The sequence below is a fragment of the Prionailurus bengalensis genome, chromosome B1 (assembly GCF_016509475.1).
Source record: "Prionailurus bengalensis isolate Pbe53 chromosome B1, Fcat_Pben_1.1_paternal_pri, whole genome shotgun sequence".
NCBI lineage: Eukaryota > Metazoa > Chordata > Mammalia > Carnivora > Felidae > Prionailurus > Prionailurus bengalensis.
In genome coordinates, this window is record NC_057344.1 from 117,351,323 (window position 1) to 117,374,172 (window position 22,850).

The 22,850-nt window shown below is 38.4% G+C and overlaps 1 protein-coding gene across 6 annotated transcripts in view; it reads right to left on the reverse strand.

Annotated features, from left to right (window-relative positions):
• NPNT (nephronectin) overlaps positions 1-22,850 on the reverse strand; it is an 83,818-nt gene that overhangs the window by 35,640 nt on the left and 25,328 nt on the right. For 4 of the 6 annotated variants that reach the window (XM_043571188.1, XM_043571155.1, XM_043571165.1 and 1 more), the window contains 6 exons: positions 14,660-14,752; positions 10,275-10,367; positions 5,144-5,263; positions 2,863-2,982; positions 1,124-1,258; positions 733-855 (listed from right to left, as the gene is read on the reverse strand). In XM_043571188.1, the coding sequence (XP_043427123.1) occupies positions 733-855; positions 1,124-1,258; positions 2,863-2,982; positions 5,144-5,263; positions 10,275-10,367; positions 14,660-14,752 (684 nt within the window). The remainder of the gene's footprint in view (positions 1-732; positions 856-1,123; positions 1,259-2,862; positions 2,983-5,143; positions 5,264-10,274; positions 10,368-14,659; positions 14,753-22,850) is intronic. The other 2 variants (XM_043571175.1, XM_043571197.1) reach the window with 1 other exon arrangement.

The window sequence follows — 22,850 nt, forward strand, 5'->3', positions numbered from 1 at the left end:
TTATCAACTAACATAGCCATACTCCAAGCAGAACTTGTAAGAATTAAAAAGAAAAAACAGTTCTAAATTTAGAGTAAATATCAGAATGATTTTTTAATAGTATTTGGAGACATAAAACACAGGAACAAAAGACGTAGAATATATTCATATTTTCTCCCTGTCATAATCTAATGTTAATGACAAACTTTTATTTCTGATTATAACAATATCTGATTTTCAGAGAGAGCTCCATAATTTCTTGCCAGCCAAACAGAGGCTATTGAGAAGTTTTAGCTCAGGAATTGAATGCTTTTAAGATTAGAATGTATTACTGTGTTGGGGTGCCTGGGTGGCTCAGTCAGTTAAGTGTCTGACTCTTGATTTCAGCTCAGGTCATGATCTCATGGTTCATGGGATCAAACCCCATTGTGATTCTGTACTGACAGTGCAGAGCCTGCTTGGGATTCTCTCTCTCCTCTCTCTGACCCCTCCTCTGCTCCTGTTCTCTCTCTCTCTCTCTCCCTCTCTCAAAATAAATAAACGTTAAAAAAAAAAAGAATGTATTACTGAGTCATTATTTTTTTTAAATACCTGAGTAAAGTGATTTGATTGCAGAAAATAGATTATATTATTAGCTATACAAATTATACTTTCTTGATAATTAATCTAGTTCCTCATCTTCCCCAATAACTGCCTTTGTGCAATTCCATATATCCTGCTAGAATTGAAAGGTGGGAGATAAGCACTACTTACACACACAACTCAGTCCATCGCCCTGGTATCCATCTTTACATTTACACTTGTAGGACCCGTGCAAGTTGTAACATCGAGCGAAGCGGCTGCACTGATACTGACCAAGGGAACATTCATCTATATCTGCATCAGGAAGTGGGAAAAGAAGGGAGTTTATCCGGGAGAGGAGTATGATGGCAGCAAAACTATATAGAATCTCCAAAAAACATTTTTTTGAAAGGTCCGTGTAAAATCAGCAGATACACGGGAGTACCAGTGGTTGAACTGGACTTCTGCTTAATGTAAGGCCGGTACCCTCCCCTGCGTCTAACATCCCAATCACCACCCCAGTTAAGAAAGCTTTCCTCACCACAGGAAGAAACAAAACAAAATGACGGTCAGGGCTCATTACCGTGACATTGGTATTTGCCTGCAATGTACATGAGGTCGAAGCCTTTATGACACTTGCAGATGTAGCTCCCAAAAGTGTTGACACACTGCCTAAATCTAGGGCAGGACACTCTCCCGGTGGCACATTCATCAACATCTAGAAACATAAATCAATTGCGTCTCAGAGGAGCAGCATCGCCATGTTCAGATGCGATCGATTTTAAAATAAATGTCCGCACACAGCTGCCTGGAACAGAGTGGCTCATCATAAATGTTATCCAGCTGGTTGCCCTGACAGGCACCATAAATTCCACACCTCCAAATTTCCATGCATCCTCCTGACCAAAGCTGTCCTGCTCTCGCACCATAGCTCAGCAGAGATTGCACCTGTATCCACTAGTTGCTCCAACTGGAAACAGGAAGCATCCTTGACAACCCTATTTCCCATAACCTCAAATCATCAGGCCCAGTTAATTCTACCTCTGAAAAGTGATCGGGACTCATCTAGTCTTCTCTTCACCCACTACCTCTACTCTAGTCCAAGCTGCAATCTTCTTGGTTAGACTGTTGGAAGAGCCTCGGAACCAGTGTTTTCCCTGCCAATCTTACCCCCTCCAGAGCACTCCCACTCAACTGTCAAAATCTTTTATTAAAACATAAAATTGGGATATTACCATGCTTAAGACTCCTCAACTGTTTCCACTTGCTTCTTAAGTTAAATCCTCATTCTTCACAATGTCTGTGATCACCCTGCAATAACTATGTAGTCCTTATGTACCTCACCAGCTGTAACGCAAGCCACTGCCCCTCATGCTCACTCTGTACTGAAGCCACATTGGCCTTCTTGCTTTCTAAACCTCACACAGGTCAGCCTCTCTTCTTCCAGTGCAGTGCCCTGCATCATTTATACCATTATTTTCTACAATAGACCTTTTATGGTTTTAAAACCTCATATTAACATTTAGTGTTGTTTGTAATTTTGTTGGATATTTGTTTCTTTTCTGTCTTCCCATTAGATTATCAGCTTTGTGAGGACCAAAATCTTGTCTGCCGTGTCCCCTACTATATATCCTAACACTTGGCACAGGGCCTGAAATATAGAAAGTACTTAATAAATCTCTCTGGAATCACTCAATACCTCTATTCATTGAGAGCGTATTACATCCTAGGTACTCTGCTCAGCTCTTCGCATATATAATCCCATTCAATCCTTATAATGGTTCTACATGGCATTACTCCCATTTTAAAGAGGAGGAGATTCAAGCTCGAAGAAAGGAAGTCTCTTGCCTAAGGCTACATATCAAGCACACAGCAGAGCTAGGTTTGAAATCAAAGCCCAGATGGTTAACCACAATCCTATACTGTTTTCCTAATTTACAAGAAAAAAATCTAACTCTTTAGCACAGCATATATAACCTATCCTTGCCTACCTATTCAGCTTTATCACTCATTCCTTCTTAACATTCTAGAAACACTGAGCTCCTTTGCCTTTCCTGAATATTGTGCTCTCTTAAACTTCAAAGTCTTTGCACATGTGGTTTCCTCTGCCCGAAGCTTCCCCCCGTCCCTCATTTTTAGGGAAATAAGGTGTCCATTCTCCATTCATAGAGAGAGGTCCTCTCCTGAGACACATGCTATCTTCTGAAGGATAGCTAATTGCCTGATGTAGGTAACTGCCTCATTTCCTTACTCCATCACCTTTCCCTTTGTCCTTTTATCCTAGAGAGGCTGCTGACAGAGACGCTTGATTTTACAACTCACCCATACAGGTCCTCCCATCAGGAGCCAGCTGTAGGCCAGGAGAGGGGCACTGGCACCGTATCTGTCCTTTGACAACATCACAGCCATACTGACAGTTTGCCATGGAGCACGTCAGGGCACCTGGAAAGAGTGTGACTGGCTGACTCAGAGAGGCAGAGGACAAATTATATGACTTTTTTTAACTTGACACTGAATCAACAATGAAGACAAAAAGGCCTCAATTATCCAACAGTCCAAAGACAGTAGAAAACAGAGGGACGGAAAGACCTTACTCCCCCAGGGATCAAGAAGATTAAGAAGTGAACCAGCTCTGTTATCATCTGAGGAAGACCTTTAATGCATTTCAAAAATTAAAAGACAAAAGATGCTCAACATCGCTCATCAGGGAAATACAAAGCAAAACCACACTCAGATATCACCTCACGCCAGTCAGAGTGGCCAAAATGAACAAATCAGGAGACTATAGATGCTGGAGAGGATGTGGAGAAACGGGAACCCTCTTGCACTGTTGGTGGGAATGCAAACTGGTGAAGCCACTCTGGAAAACAGTGTGGAGGTTCCTCAGAAAATTAAAAATAGACCTACCCTATGACCCAGCAGTAGCACTGCTAGGGATTTACCCAAGGGATACAGGAGTACTGATGCATAGGGGCACTTGTACCCCAATGTTTATAGCAGCACTCTCAACAATAGCCAAATTGTGGAAAGAGCCTAAATGTCCATCAACTGATGAATGGATAAAGAAATTGTGGTTTATATACACCATGGAGTACTATGTGGCAATGAGAAAGAAGGAAATATGGCCCTTTGTAGCAACGTGGATGGAACTGGAGAGTGTGATGCTAAGTGAAATAAGCCATACAGAGAAACTTTCACTCTTATGTGGATCCTGAGCAACTTAACAGAAACCCATGGGGGGAGGGAAAAGGGAAAACAAAAACAAAAACCCAAAGAGGTTAGAGTGGGAGAGAGCCCAAAGCATAAGAGACTCTTAAAAACTGAGAACAAACTGAGGGTTGATGGGGGGTGGGAGGGAGGGGAAGGTGAGTGATGGGTATTGAAGAGGGCATCTTTTGGGATGAGCACTGGGTGTTGTATGGAAACCAATTTGACAATAAATTTCATATATGAAAAAAATAAAAAATTAAAAATTAAAAGACAAATCTAAAACTTTACCTCATGTAGATTATCTGGAAATTTTTCCAGTGGCCAAGGAAAAGTGGAAGATTGAGGTAATTTTCCAGATTACTCATGCTAAATGCCAGTCTTAACTAAAACATCCAATTAACTTTCTCAATCTCCCACTAAATTTTTCTAGGAACATAAAACATCCCACTGAGGTATACAATGTTGGAGGATTCCAGCATCACTGCCACATAGTATTAAACATGAATTCACCTAATTCTAAAGGTTCCATGCTAAATATGCAATGCTAACTAAGATTAGCTCAACTTTTCTAATAAAATGCAACCCAGTTCAAGAGAGATAACAGGTAATTAACTAATTTATAATTAGCTAATTTAACAGGTAACTCAGTAAAAATGAAAATCAAGTCGTCAATTGTCATTATATAGGTCATTGTCAGTATGGTATTATATAAACACCATCTCAATTCAATGTTCAGCCTACAGCCTTCGGGGCATTGTCCATCTTATAAACACATCCAAATGATAGTACGAAAACACGATACATTTCTCACAAAGACATGAAATCTACTTTCATGTTACTGTAATCATTTCTTTTTTTCAGTTGAAGTAGATTTTGTTTTTTAGAAAAGGGATATCTTAGTCTTTAGACTACTATAAAGAAATGTAAACGTGAAGTGAGAAGGTATTTATGAATGGTTTATACTCAATCAAGTGTTATTGGGTCCTCTGATGGATTCTCTACCATCTAACAGTTTAGTGTCTGTCCTTGTGAACAGCAACACAGTCCTCACATAGGTACGAATGCTCCTTTTCCGGCTAGAGCAGTTCTTTGCCCAGCTAGAAGACAGGCAAAAATGTGTTGGGGAAAAAACATTAGAAAACACATTTAAGTTTACGATTCTTGTTCTAAATACCACTTCCAAATCAGTTTAACGCGGACACCCATGGTAAAATAATGCTAGACACGTAAAAGGGCAATTTTTATTTTGATTTTCCATTCTTTAGGCACACATATAAATACATGCTCACATCCTGGTTAGGACAGCCTGGGAGGCTATTTTCACACACCCTATCAGAGCACCATGTGAAATCAAGCCAGAGCACTTATAAAACAGTTAAGATTCTTGACATACTTGAGCAGGACCCATCTGGCATGAGCATATATCCGTTGAGACAGTAGCACTTGTAGCTGCCGTAAGTGTTCATGCACCTGTGCTTGCAGGGTCGCGGCTTCAGGCCACACTCATTTAGATCTGGAAAGAATGGGGGTTGATGCAACAAAATGAGAAAACCTCAACACTAATATAAACCATTTAAAATACCTCTCTATATTAAAGAATAAATGAGAAAAGAAGGTCAAGCTACTGTAACCAGTAATTTCCATAAGAGATAGAGCTTCTTTACGCCATCTTAATTTTAAGGTTAATTTTACACTAGGGGTGGCCAAGAACTTTCCATCAGAAATGACCTTACAACAATGAGAGGGCTGTGTGAATTTCTGGAACTTTGATTACAGAGTACTTGTCCACAAAGGACAATTTGAAAAATTCTCACAGACACGTGCCTACCTGATCATCCCTAGAAAGAGCAGACGACTATCCGCCTCATGGGTAGAGGTGCCTACCACCTATCTGACTCCAATATCCTCCAAATATCTAGGTTTACTACCAGCTTCACTTCTGACTATGTGATCTTGCTCTTTCAATCTCTTTCTGTTTTAAAAGATACTCTGTGAGCCTTTCTTAGTTTACAGGAAGTATACAGATTTTAAAACATGAGACTGCTTTGGCCTTTCCAAAGGAAAGCTCTATTTTCAGAGGATAAGAGCTCCATGAATTACAGTGATCACTAATGTGGTTTCTCTTGTTCAGTTTTACAGATTCTCTACACTGATCTCAGATTAAAGAAGAAATTTCAGTTTCCTGCTTTACTGATGTATTCGGGTCACAAAATAAACAAAAAATCCTACCCTCCAACATGTTTTCATTGGACAGTTAAGAAAGGTATATGGAAATACTACTGGATGATACATGGCGGACTACTATGTATTTTAGGTTTGTCCATTTAAATATCAACATAAAATTAATAAACTTCACATTGTAAGAATTTTCTAGCCCAAGTTGAATATTGCTTCAAGTGAACATAAAACTCATAGTGACAAAGTGAAATACTAATGCCCAAAATACAGACTTCATTAAAAATAAATACGACCACATGTTTACTGTGTCTGGAACTATCAGCATAAGCACCTGATGAGATAAATTATCTATTAATTCATGTCATCAAATCAGAAATACAGGTATATCTAGTGACAAGGTGTTTTAAGCTAATTGAATTTAAATCTGATCTGCTCGTTTACTGGTAATTTATAGATTTCATTTAACTAAACCACCAAATTACACTGCTTTTAAAACCACCTAATAGTTGTTACATCTACAAATGTTTTCATATCTTACTAACTTTCCAACATGGTCTTTTTTCTAACCTTAACACGACAGTGAGCAGGTCCCCAGCTGGGCAAAGCCTAGGAAGGTTAAATAAGGAAACCAGATACCTTCATCATCTCCCATGCTTTCTTCAGTTTTCTACTTTATTGTCTCATGCCCGGTCAAGGGCATTCAAAACAGAATCATATTTTAAAATATATATTTTTTAAATTTCCTCAAGGAAGGTGCTTTGCAGATTATAGTATCAACCAAAAATTTGACTTCTCTGTTACATGAAGTAAACATTTTAAATGAAGGAAGAAAGAGAAAGAAATTCACTCTACCTCTAATATTCTTCTAACTTATATTTCCGTATTTACTAAAAATTAGAGTCAGGGAATCTTTTCTCATGTTTTAAGAGAAGTTAATTATCATTCCCAATATATCCATACATCCCTGCAGTTTCGCATCTGGATTTGATAAGTTCCTGGTTGGTATTAAATAGTATTTAGGGGCACCTGTGTATCTCAGTGGGTTAAGTGTCTGATTCTTGGTTTTGGCTCAGGTCATGATCTCACGGTTTGAGAGACCCAGCCCTCCACCAGGCTCTGTGCTGACAGCATGGAAATATGCTTGGGAGTCTCTCTCTCCCTCTCTCTGTCTCTGCCCCCTCTTCAAAATAAATAAATAAAAACATTTAAAATAAAATTTTAAATAGTATTTAAATCTGAGCACATTGTGAGAGAAAAGCTTTGTGTTTTAAATATTTTTTTGCACTAAGCAAATATAAAACAGAACAGTAGAGGGGTGCCTGGGTGACTCAGTCAGTTAAGCATCGCACTTCAGCTCAGGTCATGATCTTGCAGTTCTTGAGTTCAAGCCCCGCTTTGGGCGCTGTGCAGACAGCTCAGAGCCTGGAGCCTGCTTCAGATTCTGTGTCTTCCTCTCTCTCTCTCTCTCTGCCCCCCCCCACTTTCTTTCTCTCTTTCTCAAAAATAAACATTAAAAAAAAATGAACAGTACAATAAAGCCATAGATTAAGACTGAGTTCTATATTTCAAGGGAAAGTTATTGATGGATATAAAATGTGTCAATTAAGAACACTTAGGTTTATTTTTAAAGAGCCACAGAAACTTCTGTGGGTTCCTGATGGAAACTGGCCAGATGTCTGCAGCTCTAAGCAGCTTATACAAGGGATATTTATGCTGATGGAAATTTCTTTAGACACTGTCCATGAACTAAAGCTGAAGCCAAGTTATGGCAGCTCCACTCTTGACCAACAAAGGACCCCTCAAGATTGCTATGAGAGTTTTCATGATCCAGACTGGGGCTGCCAGTGGTCTTCAGTCCAAATTTATCCTTCCCTTCCCATGAGAAAAAGAGTACTCTTGGGTTAAGAATCATGAAGCCGAAAGGAAGTGAAAAACAAGATGTCATAATTCAAAAACAAACAAAAACAAATCCCCCACCTGGGAATCCGTATGAAATAATATGGAAGAGGAAATAAACATGCAGCATTCAATGGGTAAATGTAGAGACGTTTGTTGGCTACTTCACTATTATCAAATTGACACATAAATATCTAATACACTGAAAGCAATCTGAGAAAGCTGTACTCTAACAGCTGGTGATGGAGTGGCTGATACCCACTGACAGCTGGCTGGTGTCGATGTCTCCAGTGAATGCCATCATTGCTCCATCTGCTACAGGCATGTGCGTCCTAAAAACTTCACACTGACCCTTACAAAAACCACTGCAGAAATTATGAAATAGAATTCCACAATAATCCGTGTTATCAATATTTACCAAATATCAGACTTCTGCTAAAGCAGGGAGCTTCAAAAGATTAAAAGCATCTGGTGTCCTGGTGATGAACTTCTTTTTTTCTCAAATTTCTTCAGGGTTTCTAGTTTATGATTATTATAGCTTTATTTTCTTATTGACCAAATGCCTTACAAAATTGAGTTAATATGCGCTGCTTCCAAAACCTCTTAGACTACTGACCTAGTAACACATGTCTTACTATCAAGTCAGAAATTCAAAAACACCACTTCCAATTTGCAGCGAATTCTCCTATAATAACAAGTAGAACAGGGCACCTGGGTTGCTCAGTCAGTTGAGTGTCTGACTTTGGCTCAGGTCATCATCTCACAGCTCTTGAGTTTGAGCCCCACATTGGGCTCTGGGCTGACAGCTCAGAGCCTGGAGCCTGCTTCAGATTCTGTGTCTACCTCTCTCTTTGACCCACCCCCCAACTTGTACTCTGTCTCTGAAAAATAAATGTTAAAAAAATTTAACAAGTAGAACAATATAAATAACATGATCACACTTTCTCAAATCAGTTTTAAAGGTGATGAAAGAACCTAGGAAAGAAAACTTTAGTGTATTTACTTAAATTCACTTTAATCTTGTTCTTTCTCTAGAAGTTTGTAATATAAATTATAAGGAAACTCTACAATAAAAAAATTGTCATGTACCTATTTTATCACATCAAAAGACATCACTTTACAATTAAACCACTTACATTTCAAATGCTTCAATTATCACATATACATTCTTAAAGCACATCTATTACAGTGAGGCATATATTTAAGCAGGTTGATGGATTCAGGAGCTTGGGAAGGTAGGATGGGGGGGGTGGAGGGGAGAGTAAGAAGAGAGTCCAGAACAAAAATGCAAGCTGCACAGCATTATAATTACACCGTAGGAAAAAAAGAATCAGAAATTTTGTTAGCATGCAGACACTGAAAAATAGCCTAAAAAATCTAGAATAGATTCACTGAATAAGATAACCCAATGGATTTTAAGGAAAATAATCTTCCATTCAATACATTTAGACTTTTTTTTTTCTTCTTTGACCCTTAAACTTGGCAACGTCTCAGAAATTTAACCTTTTACATTTTATCTAACGTGGAAGTCATAGGCAAATAGATGTCATTCAACTGCCATAACTTTCATTGTTTAAAACTCAGTGACTGAAATTACTTCTATTGCCCTAATTCTTTATGCAGAAGATACACAAGTGCATTAAGTTGCTATCAGCAGAGAGAAACTAATTAATAATTTAAACTATTTTAATTCAGCCATTCTAAGTTTCTAAATTTAGGAGTGGGTAAAGGATACAGTCTTTTAGAAGAAAAACTGTAAAATCATGCTGCCACCGAACTTTCGTACAAAACTTCATCATGATGAAAACATGAGTATTTCTGGTATGCCTGTTCCCACACCAGCCCTACAGGTGAATAGGGCAAGAATTCTCTCCCCGTTACTAATTGGTTTGCTAAGACTCAGACACACTAAATGACTTGCTTATAATCACAGAGCCACTTAAAGGCTATACTGAACCAGAACCTAGGCTTTCTAATATCACAAAATGTACATCAAAAGAATGAAATTAATAATGTATGGTTTGATTTCCAGGTAACCTAAAACTCTATTCTCCAGATATGGTGGCAGGGGAGAGGACTTCATCATTTCTGATATCTACTTAGCAAAAGTCATCAAAATCCCAATCTCAGTTGCCTTGGAATTCCTGACTTCACCTATTAAAATTAAGGTTATTTTGCCATTTGACTTTTAGAAAACATTCGGAAGCCCAGAAAAGAAGAAGAGAAGCAATGATATTTCTAATGCAGTGAAAGGACAGTGGAGGCTCCAGGCTTTTTAGAGCACAGAGAATCAGCACCAGGTGACAATTCCTGTTGCTTGCTTCACATGCTCAGGATGCCGAAGGCTGGGTACTCCTGGGGCTAGTCTTCAGGATATTTGCAAAAAGTGACGAAACTGCAGGAAGCCGTGCAGGTGGGAGAGCAAACCACCTGAGATAATACACGCTCACCCCTTGAAGGTAAACTTGTGGCTTGATGATCCAGGGGTTGGAAAAGAGGCTGTTCACTGCCTTGGTCAAGAGGAGTTGGGTAGAAGTGTTCGTCTTCACACCAGGAAGAAGGTAATAAGAGTCAACTTTGAACTGATGTCATTTTTAGCCCTAAAAATCTTTATAAGTATATATTAAACAATTACATAAAGTTGGTGGATTTCAAAAAGGATACTGTACATGCTTTTTAAAAATAAGTTTCTAGTTCTTCTGGTTTTTTAATTTTAATTTCTATTTTCCTTAAAATTTATCACTGCCATCTTGCCTCCCAAGAACACAAGTACATTTTACACACACGCACACACACATACATCATTCCTACACCAATCTTTAGAGAAACCACTAAAAAAGAGATGGTCATTTTTTAAAGCCTGATTGTAGTCACTGACAAAGACAGAAAACTCGATTATACAAATACTGATTACAGTCTACCTGACACTGAAGTCTTAAATGTCCAATCAAGACTTTTCCTTATTATGTTGTCCAATAGTTTAAAATACTCCACAATTATGCACAAATTTATGATTTGCATAGAGCTTTTTTAAATAAATAGCATGACAGTTCACCAATGTTATTCACATGTAAGAACTCATGTTACATTTAGGTCACACTTAGTAGGAATATACAGTAAGCTTTCCACAAAAGAGGTTAACTCTTGCCATTATTAACTTACCAAAATAAGATGAGTAACTCGAAAGTAGAGTCAAAAAGGCAATCGCATCCTGTTTCAAGGCTTTCATACTATTAATAACCAGTTAATATTCCAAATTAAATGAACACTGGTTTCTGGGTTGAAACCACAGATCTTTTAAAAAGTAAGGCTATCTGGAATTACCTTACTACCCAGGGGTATAGCATTTAGACTGTTGTCCTAAGGAAGGCAATCAACTTTCAGATTTACCTAAGCCACCAAAATGCACTGTCTGGTTCTGTGCTACGAGATACTAGATCTTGGGGTGAGGAATTCAACATATGAAACATAAACTTTGTCAAAACATTAGGAACTGATTTTATAAACTGTTTCTTCTGAAATTATTATAAGCCCTTAATATAAGCCAGAATTGCATGGTACCATTTCCAGGGCCAGGATGGGGCTGCAGGGGGGTGATCAGGAGAACTTACCTAACCGTGGTCCATTCAATCTTCTGGCTCCTGATTCCAAACCCTAAGCCTGACCCATACCTGACCATGTGCCCTCAACTCAACCCTTCCAGGAGATCGCTGCACTGTGGGTGGTTCTGCCCATGGCACTTCCTGATTGCCAACCCTAACCCTAGCCATGGCTCTGGTTGTAAGGGGGCCCACCTCTTGCATTCAAGAACATAGATCTTTCATTTCTGAAAATATGCAATGATAGGACATATTACATGATAAAAATCATTCCCTAATTGGAAAGTTATAAAAAGATTATTACCTATAACAGTATCATTTTTTGGCTGAGGGGAAAGAGAATTGGTATGGGTACAGAGACTCAAGAGAAGAGTATGCATGGATAAAAATTACCAGAAAAATACGGTGGAGGAAAAGCAAACCAGAGTTAGGATTAGCATTTCATTACTGTGAAAGGTACCATGTGCCGTATAGAATGTGCTAATGATCAGGCCGAGACTATGATTTTATATGTGATCTAGCTATCACAAATCCAGAAGTGACTCAGAGGGAAAAGCAAGCCACCCACAGCAGATTCACACCAATCCTGCAACAAGGCTATTAACTTAAGCCAGTTGCAAAGTGGGCTTGCCCTGCTATTCTGGCTGCCCCCAGGTAGCTCTGAAAGCACTTGCTAAATGCTTGTCGTTCATACAAGCTGTTCACTCCACCAATCAAGTCTGCAGGAGGTTATTTCTTACATCACACAACTTGCAACAAATTTTTTAGCGAATACTTGCCTTACACAGAAACCTACTTTCAATGAAAAGCTAATTTCCAGTTCTATGAAATCATCTCAAATATACCTCTTCTTGACATTTCTCCTGAAGATAAAAGAAACCTGTTGGGAGTTCCAATATCTCTGAGGCATATTTGCCAGTTTATTAAAATGTATGTGCCAGATAAAAACAGTCTACATTAATTTGCTATGTAACAGATATAGACAATTTGCTCTAATATCATTTCCTTGTGTCTCTGGACAGTTCTCCCACTTAGCCAGCTCCTCCACAGCTGCCTCTCACCCTGACGAGGGCTCTCAGCCCACAGACTCAGAGACTGCCTACAGTGCTGGACCGGGCAACTGCACAACTGCATGGAGCCCTTACAAGTATGGTGTTCAGGACCAAGAGCCATTATATGAAACAATCATTCATTTAGCAAATATTAAATGTGCACTTAGCGTGTGCAAGTCATTTTAATAATAGTTTTCAGGAACCTAGAAATCAGAGACCAAAAAGGATTCTTGCTCTCAAACACCATAAACCATGCCATTGGGAACTTGTCACAATTGCTTTTTTGGTAAGGAAGGCAAAGAAAGAGATAATCAAAAACATATGTTTACTGTAAGCTGTGGTTTTATATTCAAGATTGGACTTGAAATTACATTTTCAGTGTCCGCACTATTTTTTGCGGGTGTAAAATCCCATTTTGCTACTAATGAAATCCTCTTCCCCCCTAAGGAATATAGTTTTAGGAGGCAAGATTTCAACTCAGTAAATTTCAACTTTTCTTTAGAGAAACAGGCATGTATTACAGTAAAAAGTACATGATAAACTGGTTTTTCTGAAAATAGGAGATACCCAGAGATAAATCCTTGTTACAATAATAGTTTCAGTGTCTTTGAAGCATATTAAAGTTGATGTAGTTCCTGAAAATAAATTTAAATGAATTTCTCTGCAATCTCAACAGTGGCTTCTTATAATAACCTCCTTTGTATAAATTCCTGGCATCAGGACAACAAAGTTTTATGGTACTGACATATTGTACCTATTGTACCATATTGAACATAAACCTCTGATAGTTTATGTTCACCATTTTAAAAAAGGAAGCATGTGGGAACTCTAAGATGAACACATTGAGAACTCAATAATCAGAACTGAACGTGGCACTACTTGCAAACTTAGACTGCGGAAGGAAAATTAAATGGATTTTTAAAAGAGTAAACTGAGATCATAAAAACTCCACTTACTTCAAAAAGACTATCCAGGTATGTTTGGTAAATTCCAAGTTAAAAAATATTATAAGACATAAAAGAAGCATTGGAAAAAAAGTTAATCAAATAACAGGTAATACAGAACATACTTTAGAATAACAGTTTCTCCTACCATTGGATATGTCACATTTCATTAGCATGGATTTCCTCTGACAGTTCAGGAATAATTACATATACTTTTAAACATAAGTTTTTCTGTACTGTTGTGGAAATTATGCCCATAAGTCACGAGTTTATATGAGGCATATCAAGGATTATCAGATATTGATGAACAGGAGTGTTTCAAAAATATCATTTCCATATCTGATGAGGTCAAGTAAGTTATCTATGAGACAGGCCCCATGTAACTGTTTCATTCAACACTAAAAAGGATAGAACATATTACTTACATTTAAGAAATAAGTAAAAATTGACTCTTATCCTTGTATCTCTCTGGTGAAATCTAACCCCAGCTTTTCTTACATGGCCAACAGTCCTAAATAGACATATACTGGATCTTTCACCAACTAATTCTGTGAACTTAGACACGATACTTAATATCCCTGATATCTCTTTAAGTGAAAAATAACAATAAGCTATTATTTATCATTTAATTATCATAAATAACACTTTACCTCCTGACACTGTAATAATGAAAATAGATAATATATGTAAACTACCTGAGCACTGTGCTAAGTAAACACCTGCTTTTATAAACAACTTAAAACAAAAACAAATTAGTCAAAATCTTTATTTCTCAGAGGAACTTTTGCAATCTGGTAACAGTTGAACGGAATTTAATCTCAAGAACCAAAGGGCTCAGAGTTTGAACAGACCTCAAACTCCTACCTAACTTTGAGTACTGAAGGTGTTTCATCTAACAGGGGTCCAAGGAGGCCAAAAATCAGCCAGAGCTTCCCAACTAGTTAGTGGAGAAACAAAGATGAGCAGAATGGAAGGCTTCTACATTACTGATGCTGTGCTTCTCTTCTTTAAATGTGTATTTTAATTAGTATCAATGAATAAGAGGATGAAATTCTTTTAATTGCCCTCTGATGCAATACATTTTAAGATTTCACATTACATTTTTATCTTTCAGAACATGGCAGCTCACACATTTAGAAACAGCAGTCGTGGAAAAGTGGTTTGGCATGAGAACCTCTAATTTTTATATTAGGCAGAAATAGAGGGGGTTTGTGATTGTAATTTATGTCTGTTTTCCTACCTTGACTGCAGGTTTTTCCAGCATATCCAGGATGGCACTTGCACTTGTTGGGTCCAATACATTCACCATGTTTGCACTGTGGTTGGCATACAGCTGTGAAGAGAGGATTTAATGCATTACTTCTAGGTCAGTTGAACATCAACTGTATAGCATCTATGTCATATAGTAGTCTGATAATAAAAGAGAAGACTAAGAACTTACAACAGAATAGCAGAAATATATAAATTCACTATGTCTGAGTGTGGTAAGCACTGTTAGACTAAATACTCTCACATACATGTAGGGTGTGTGTGTGTGTGTGTGTGTGTGTATCGCTTGGGTCTGGAAAACTGCCTAAACTTAAGTATAATGTTAAAGCAGTGAAAAAAAAAAAGAGGTAAAACTATGAATAAACACAACTGATACTTGTCAATAGTTGCAACTTTATAATAACCTGTACCTGTAATTTCAAACTCATTCCCCCCAAAGTGCTTCAAAAGTAGTTTTTAGTCCAAAGATATTGGGTATGTATGAACTCCAGATAAATTTCTCATTAAATAATATCTATTTTATTGGAAATGCTATTTCTAATATGAAATGGCTTGAAATAAAGTAAAAACTAAAAATTCAGTATTTCTGGAACTTCAACTTAAGATCCACTTCATCTTGATCTTTCTTAACCCTAGGTGTGTTGCAATTGCCTACATCCTTGCTGTGGTCTATCACAGCAAACAGGAAGTTCTATTTTACAATTACTATCTTCCATCAACTGAGTTGGTCTTTCCTCAAGATTCCAAAATGCTGTAAAACGTCACTCAAAGCTTTTTTACAGTCTTCCATTTCTGCCAAGACACTGGTCAGAATTTATTCTGTTTCCTCTATACCAGTGATTCTCACCTGAGGCTATCTTTGTCCCCTATGTAACATTTGGTATAAACAGAGACATTTTTGGTTGTCATACTGGGGGGAGGGTGCTACTGGCATCTATCAGGTAGAATACAGGGAGGCTCTAAGCACTCTACAATGCTCAGATAGTCCCCTACAAAAACAAATCATCCAACTCAAAATGTGATGGTGCCAGACTAAGAAACATTGCTCTATGCCCAATCTGCACACAGTGCTATGCGAGATGTTAAAATAGAAGAAAACTCGTTGTATAGCGTTGTCACTAGTCTCAAAGAGCTTACAATGTAGATGAAAAGACAAAACAATCACTTTTCATTTAGGGCAACATTTGTTTATGAGAAAAATGGGTGGCATGTATGAAATTTGTGAAGAAATCATCACACAATCATATCCACAGAGATTTGTACAGAAAGCCTCAGAAGAGACTTGAGTTGGTTCTTAAAGCATGGGTAGACAGAGAAGAGGAAGACTCTCCAAGGTAAGGAGAGTGATATAGCAAAATAAATTATCATTTACTCAGGGGATACTTGAGGCAGTGAAGAGATAGCTTAATGTCAATGGAAAAATGAGATGTAGACCATCACAGGTGAGTGCTATCAGATGATGATGTTCCCTAAATTTCAGACTGAGGAAAATACACTGTATCTACAGGAAATGGGAAGTTTCTGGAAGTTTATCATCATCATCATCATCATCAGGATAATTACCTAATGAAAATAAAAATTCTAAGGATATTAACCTGGTGATGTTATGTGGGATGGACTAGAAAGTCTAGTTGATAAGTGAAAGGCATGATTTGTTCGTGACAGAAAAAGAGGGGCTTCAGTGAGCACTGAGTGAGGAGTGGACACCTCTTGGAGACCAAGGGGAATGTAGTCAACAATGACCCTGCATTCTAAAGTCCCTGACACCTGTTACTTCCCATAGCAGCCAAGGTTGTGTCCATTCTGGGATATGCTCCTAGTTTCCTCCCTCACAATTCTCAAACATCACTTCCTTCAAAACTTGAACACTCCTGTAAAACCAATGTGCTAGTTATTTTTTGGTGTTTCCTCCAGTTCCTCACTCAGCCCTTGCTGACCTCTCCCTCATCTGGCACTCCACAGTGCTGATTTGCCAGTTTTACTTCAAACCTTTCCTGCTTGTCTGTCACCCCACCTGGTATCACTACTAATCCTAAGTGCTGCTCAGCAAGTATTAAAAAGCTTGCAGAGGGGCGCCTGGGTGGCGCAGTCGGTTAAGCGTCCGACTTCAGCCAGGTCACGATCTCGCGGTCCGTGAGTTCGAGCCCCGCGTCAGGCTCTGGGCTGATGGCTCAGAGCCTGGAGCCTGTTTCCGATTCTGTGTCTCCCTCTCTCTCTGCCCCTCCCCCGTTCATGCTCTGTCTCTCTCTGTCCCAAAAATAAATAAACGTTGAAAAAAAAATTAAAAAAATAAATAAATAAAAAGCTTGCAGAAAGAAGGGATGAGCAGAGTATAGAGTATAAATGGTAGAGAGCTGCACTTGGAAAATTCTTAAAACCTGATTTTAGACATGGCACGAAATTCAAGAGGAAGCAATTTTGTTCAGGTCTTTGAGAAGAAATGAACCGTCTAGGAGGGTCTTCGATATGATTCTACAGTCAACTGGACACGAGTGGATGGTTTATGTGCAGTTTTTAAAACAAGTCCCAGAAATAAACTATTCTTCATGTTATTTCCAGGTCCCATAACCAAGAAATGCATGTTAAAAATTTTTTCATATTAAAAGATTTTCCATAAATCTTAATGTTTATATATGAATACAACCTGAATGAATCAATTATCACTGAGGCACCCAGAGTGTCATAATTTAAAAAATAAAGTAAACGTCTCAAAATCAGTAAGTGTAAGTCGAAGTAATAATCCCCCCAAATAGCTGGAATTTGAAAATATCTCTAAAAAACATGAAAAAGTAGTTTGGGAAGTACCACTTAAAAACATGAAAAATGTATTTAGAAGAGGACACATTATCAAACAAACTTTAGGTGCCTAGGCTTATTGCCTTTGACCCCCTGAACAGCTTGATGACCATCCATTTATGGTACTTTCAGGTGCTGTACAGAAACAAAAGCTTTGATTGTACCCCCCCTTTCTCATTTTTTGTTCTCAGTGGAGTGCCCTAATCTTAGGCACATCACAAGCACACATTCCAAAAGGCCAAGACTGTTAATGTTTCTTACATGTTTACAGTGTCAGTAATTTTCAAACAAACTGCTGTTTGTACTTCCATCCAACAGACTATTCACTAAAGTAACTAATGACCTAAGTATTAGCCAACAGCTACCAATGGAATAGGATATTCATAATGCTGATGTAACCAATCATTTTCTCTCATAAAAAGAAAACACTCTGAAAAATATTGCACAAAAGGACCTTCTCCCATTCTCTTGCATCAGGTCTGTGGTGGAATTCGATTAACATGCATTGGACATTTGTTATATACATGTATTATACTAGGTGAGTGTCAGGGAGGATGAGAGAGTCACTGAGGATATGAAAAATTAACTGTGGAACTGGAATATACTGGCCAAAACTTACCAAGAATTCAGAGAGAGGAGATGCAAGAAGAAAGGGGGGAGGGGCAGGACGGTCATAATCTATTATAGTCACAGCTATGATTGCAGATCCTGGAAAGGCCCCCTGTAGGAAATCGTGATCTGAAGAAATCCTTAGAGGTTAAGAGGCTGAGAGTTGGGATGGAAGACAAAAGCCTTTCATGTTTCTTGAGATAGACCTGGATTGCAATGTATTTTCCTCTCAGGACTGCCTTTGCTGCATCCCAAAGCATTTGGATTGTTGTATTTTCATTTTCATTTGTTTCCATATATTTTTTAATTTCTTCTCTAATAGCCTGGTTGACCCATTCATTCTTTAGTAGGGTGTTCATTAACCTCCATGCTTTTGGAGGTTTTCCAGACTTTTTCCTGTGGTTGATTTCAAGCTTCATAGCATTGTGGTCCGAAAGTATGCATGGTATGATCTCAATTCTTGTATACTTATGAAGGGCTGTTTTGTGACCCAGTATGTGATCTATCTTGGAGAATGTTCCATGTGCACTCGAGAAGAAAGTGTATTCTGTTGCTTTGGGATGCAGAGTTCTAAATATATGTCAAGTCCATCTGATCCAATGTATCATTCAGGGCCCTTGTTTCTTTATTGGCCATGTGTCTAATGATCTATCCATTGTTGTAAGTGGGGTATTAAAGTCCCCTGCAATTACCACATTCTTGTCAATAAGGTTGCTTATGCTTGTGATTGTTTTATATATTTGGGGGCTCCCATATTCAGTGCATAGACATTTATAATTGTTAGTTCTTCTTGATGGATAGACCCTGTAATTATTATATAATTCCCTTCTTCATCTCTTGTTACAGCCTTTAGTTTAAAGTCTAGTTTGTTTGATAGACAAAAGCCTTTCAGAATATGCACAAAATACGGGGGAAGGGAAGTGAAGGGGTTCCCAGTGCCAAGTGTGCTAATGAAGCTCCACTCTCAAGTGCTTACAACAGCAGAGGAGCCAAAGGGTTAGGGCAGATCATAAAAGGCACCAGCGGCAGAAATCTTGCTGGGCGCTTGCAAATATCTATTTTTCCCTTCTTTTTAAAAAGAGAATGGCAGGGCACCTGGCTGGCTCAGTCAGGTAAGCAACTGACTCTTGGCGTAGGCTCAGGTCATGATCTCACTTCATAAATTGGAGCCCCCACATAGGCTCCATGCTGACAATGCAGAGCCTACTTGGGATTCTCTCTTTCTCGCTCTCTTTCTCTCTCTCCACCCCTCCCCTACTCACACGGTCTCTCTCTCTCAAAATAAATAAATAAGCATTTTTTTTAAAAAGTGAATGGCATTTCTGTTTGCTCATTTGGGGAGTGGGGAATGAGTCGGCTATGGAAAACAACATTCCCTATCTTCCCTAGTAGATATGGGTAGCCAAGTGACTAAATTCTGGCCAACTATAGGTAAACAGAAATTACTGCGTAGGGCTTTTGGAATGCTACTTCAAAAGGGGGCTGGCTAGTCATGGCTGAACTACACTGGCCACTTTATGACCATGAGGGGATCCTGAGAAGGGAGAAGAGTACAGAGCAAGAAGTCACAATATTAACCCTGAATAACCATGCTGGCACTGTTCTTTGTGCCCGTTATTTGCAGCCAAATACAATTCCTGATTATCCCTGAACACAAGGTTATGGAATCTGACTTTATCTGTGTTTATTAGCAAGCCAGCAAATGTTTTCTTTGGTACGCATTTAGGACAGAAATGTTATGAATAGATCCTAATAAAGGAATAACAACTTGTCAAATTTATTTTATACCTGTAATTTAACCAAATAATCATAGAAGTAGCTAAAGAACTTCATTCCTAAATCTAAAGAATTAGATCAAAAATACGTATTCATCTTGAGGCTAGAGAAACACTATTCCAACTTCTGCTAAACTGGTCCCCCTTTTGGTAACCCTCTCCACTGGAATGTGAGCTTTCAGGAGCCAGCAGACAACAACCCTTAAAATCTGCTGTGGACAGCAGGTCAGGGGTTAAAAAAAAAAAATCAAAAGAGTAAGTGGTCCACTTTAGAGTGATCTTCTAAACACATCAAAAATAGATGATACACTTGATTTGGAGGAAACTGGAATTTGGAAATTTGCAATTTGTGTCTGTTGGCGCTAAAGGTTAGGCAGAAAAAGCAGCATTGCTTTTCTGGCCTTCGTGTGAGTCAGAGACAAGAACTTGGGCCATATTTGGAGGTCTACTCTCCTCTGGTATCACATATGGTATAGCAGCTCAGTAAATGAAAGTCAGGTGAGGATCAGACAACCAATGAATGACAGGTTTTTCCCCCCAAAACTGGATGGCAGAATGAAGCCCAAATGGGCAACCACTCTCAAAATGTACTAGCATTCTTGCAGCATAATCTCCAAAGTGCCCTTAAAATAACCTCTCTGTCATTGTTTTAACTAGAAAAAGAAGCACGACTCAACTGGCAAAGCAGACATAGGTCTTTCATGTCACATGCCCCCATGCCTTCTGTGTGACTGCAATCTACAATTTTCTCTTAGAAATTCATCCTAACAGATATAGCTGGGCTCCTGAGAATTGAACAGTTTTCTGACACTGCTATGTAATGAGTTTTCAAATAAGTCAGGGGACAATTAAACTCCCACATCAGTTCTATATAATATTTCTTATGTAAACTAATCACGCAGGGAGTCAAGTATCAACATGTGAAAACCTGAGGACCTGTTGAGATGCCCAAGCAAGCGGTGGGGATGGAGAGACAAGGGGAACAACCAACTCAACCTCAGGTGTTGTTGGTAACTTGAGAAGGATTTTCTAATGTAACTAAGATTGTCTTCAGGGTCCTAAGAATCATTTGTAATTTTTGCCATCGACATCGTGTTGCTGGTCAGATACAGCACTATTCAAAGCAGAACAAAGAACCTTGTCCTCCAGGATATGTAATTTAGAAACAAAGGTGACACAGAGGTATGTAAGGGTAGGCAACAGAATGACTGGCTACAAAACAGGGAGATCGCAGAGAGCTCTCATTACACCTAAAGCTTCAGAGAACCCAGCTATGGAAAAACTCATTGTTCTGAGAACAGGAACATATGATGAGGAGTATCTTTTACAAAAAGCAAGTGGCCTTGGAAGAGAGAGAATTGCTGAAAGAAGCGGGAAACAGCTCGGTGCTGTACTTATTCATGAGACCTGAAGAAATGGAGGCAGAATTTCACAGGACTCCACTGGAAAGGACCTTGTGCTACTCCCTAGGGCAGGTACAACAAAATCCAGAAGAAAGAATCCTCCAGATTTTAAGATCTCTAGAGAAAAACAACTCTGCGGGCTTCCTAATATCCTGTATCCTAGTGTCCACTATCCGATTTCCAAATCCCAATTCCTGGTGTAGTAAAAACTGAAATAAAAATGTCCCTGATTGTTATCACTATAAAATACTACGTATTAAATGTTCTCAGGAATACAGAACTCATTTTATATGACTGGTTAAATTCACCCTCACAATATCCATATGTGGCAGGAAAGAGACAGACTTTATCCTCATGTTACCAGCACAAAAGTGGAGGCATGGAATGTTCAATGACTTGCCCAATACCAGAAAAGAACTCTTACCCCAGTTTCATGGTCAATCCACCAGTTCTTATATTAAGAAAAAAGCCAGAAAACCTAACATTTTGAGGGGCTTTAGAAGAGGAGAGGAAAAACACCATGCAGGAAAGGATGAGAGGGGTAAAAGTGTCAAAGTGATTAAAGATGTAAAGGTATTTTAGTTACATTTTCAGGAAAGAAATTTACAGTTAAGAACGCGATCTATAATTTAAGAAAATTAAAGTAACCAGAATATTTTGCCATAATCCCACTCCATTGCTTGTTCTGTAACAGATCCCAGATTCTGAATCACTAATGAAGTATATAACTGCTATCTCTTCTGAAGGAGTGCTACCTCTACGATTTTCTTTTGCTCTTGCATTTTATCTAACATTATTTTTACTAAGAACTTAATCAGGAACTATAGTCAAACATTAAGTCAGCCAATCAATTTATCATTTAGGGCATGAAGTTAAAATATACAAATGTTTCTGGTCTATGCAATGTCATCTTCCAAGAGCTATCTGACAATCTTATTTTATTTTGGCCTTTGGGAATATCCAACTCACACATATTTACCCATTACCTATTTCCTCTATTTAACTTTTAATTCCTGAAGTAGACCAGAGAAAGTGCCTGCATCTGCACCTTTGTATCTCAAACCAGTTTCTATTTAACATAGTTAAGCACTATTGCTGACCACTTAAAAAATCTTCTAAAGGTTGCTATCATTTTGAGTTTACTTAGAATTCTAATTTTCCTGTTCTCTAATGCGATATAAGAGTGAAATTTAGATTAATACCAAATGATACTTTACGAACACATAAGAAATTGTTGCTACTTATTTGGAAGTGTGAAATAGGTTTTACTTTTTCTCTTTTCTTAGGTTAACAGCAACAATCAGCACACCTAGCCCCCCAGATCTTTGTTTCTAAATACCATTCCACAATAAAGGAATCAGGGCTGGGTCAGGGAAGCTGGAATATTTTGCTGAGACAAAAAACATGGATGTACTCAAAGAATGGTGGAAACAAGTGAAAAGGACATAGGAGATTGCTTGGGGGTGTTCCCACTGGCCAAATTTGGAATGATTTGAGCACAAAGAAAAATAGGAATCGTAACTGATAACAAATAATGAAAGAACCCATATGTCCAAAGTGATTCTAAAAAAGGAGACAG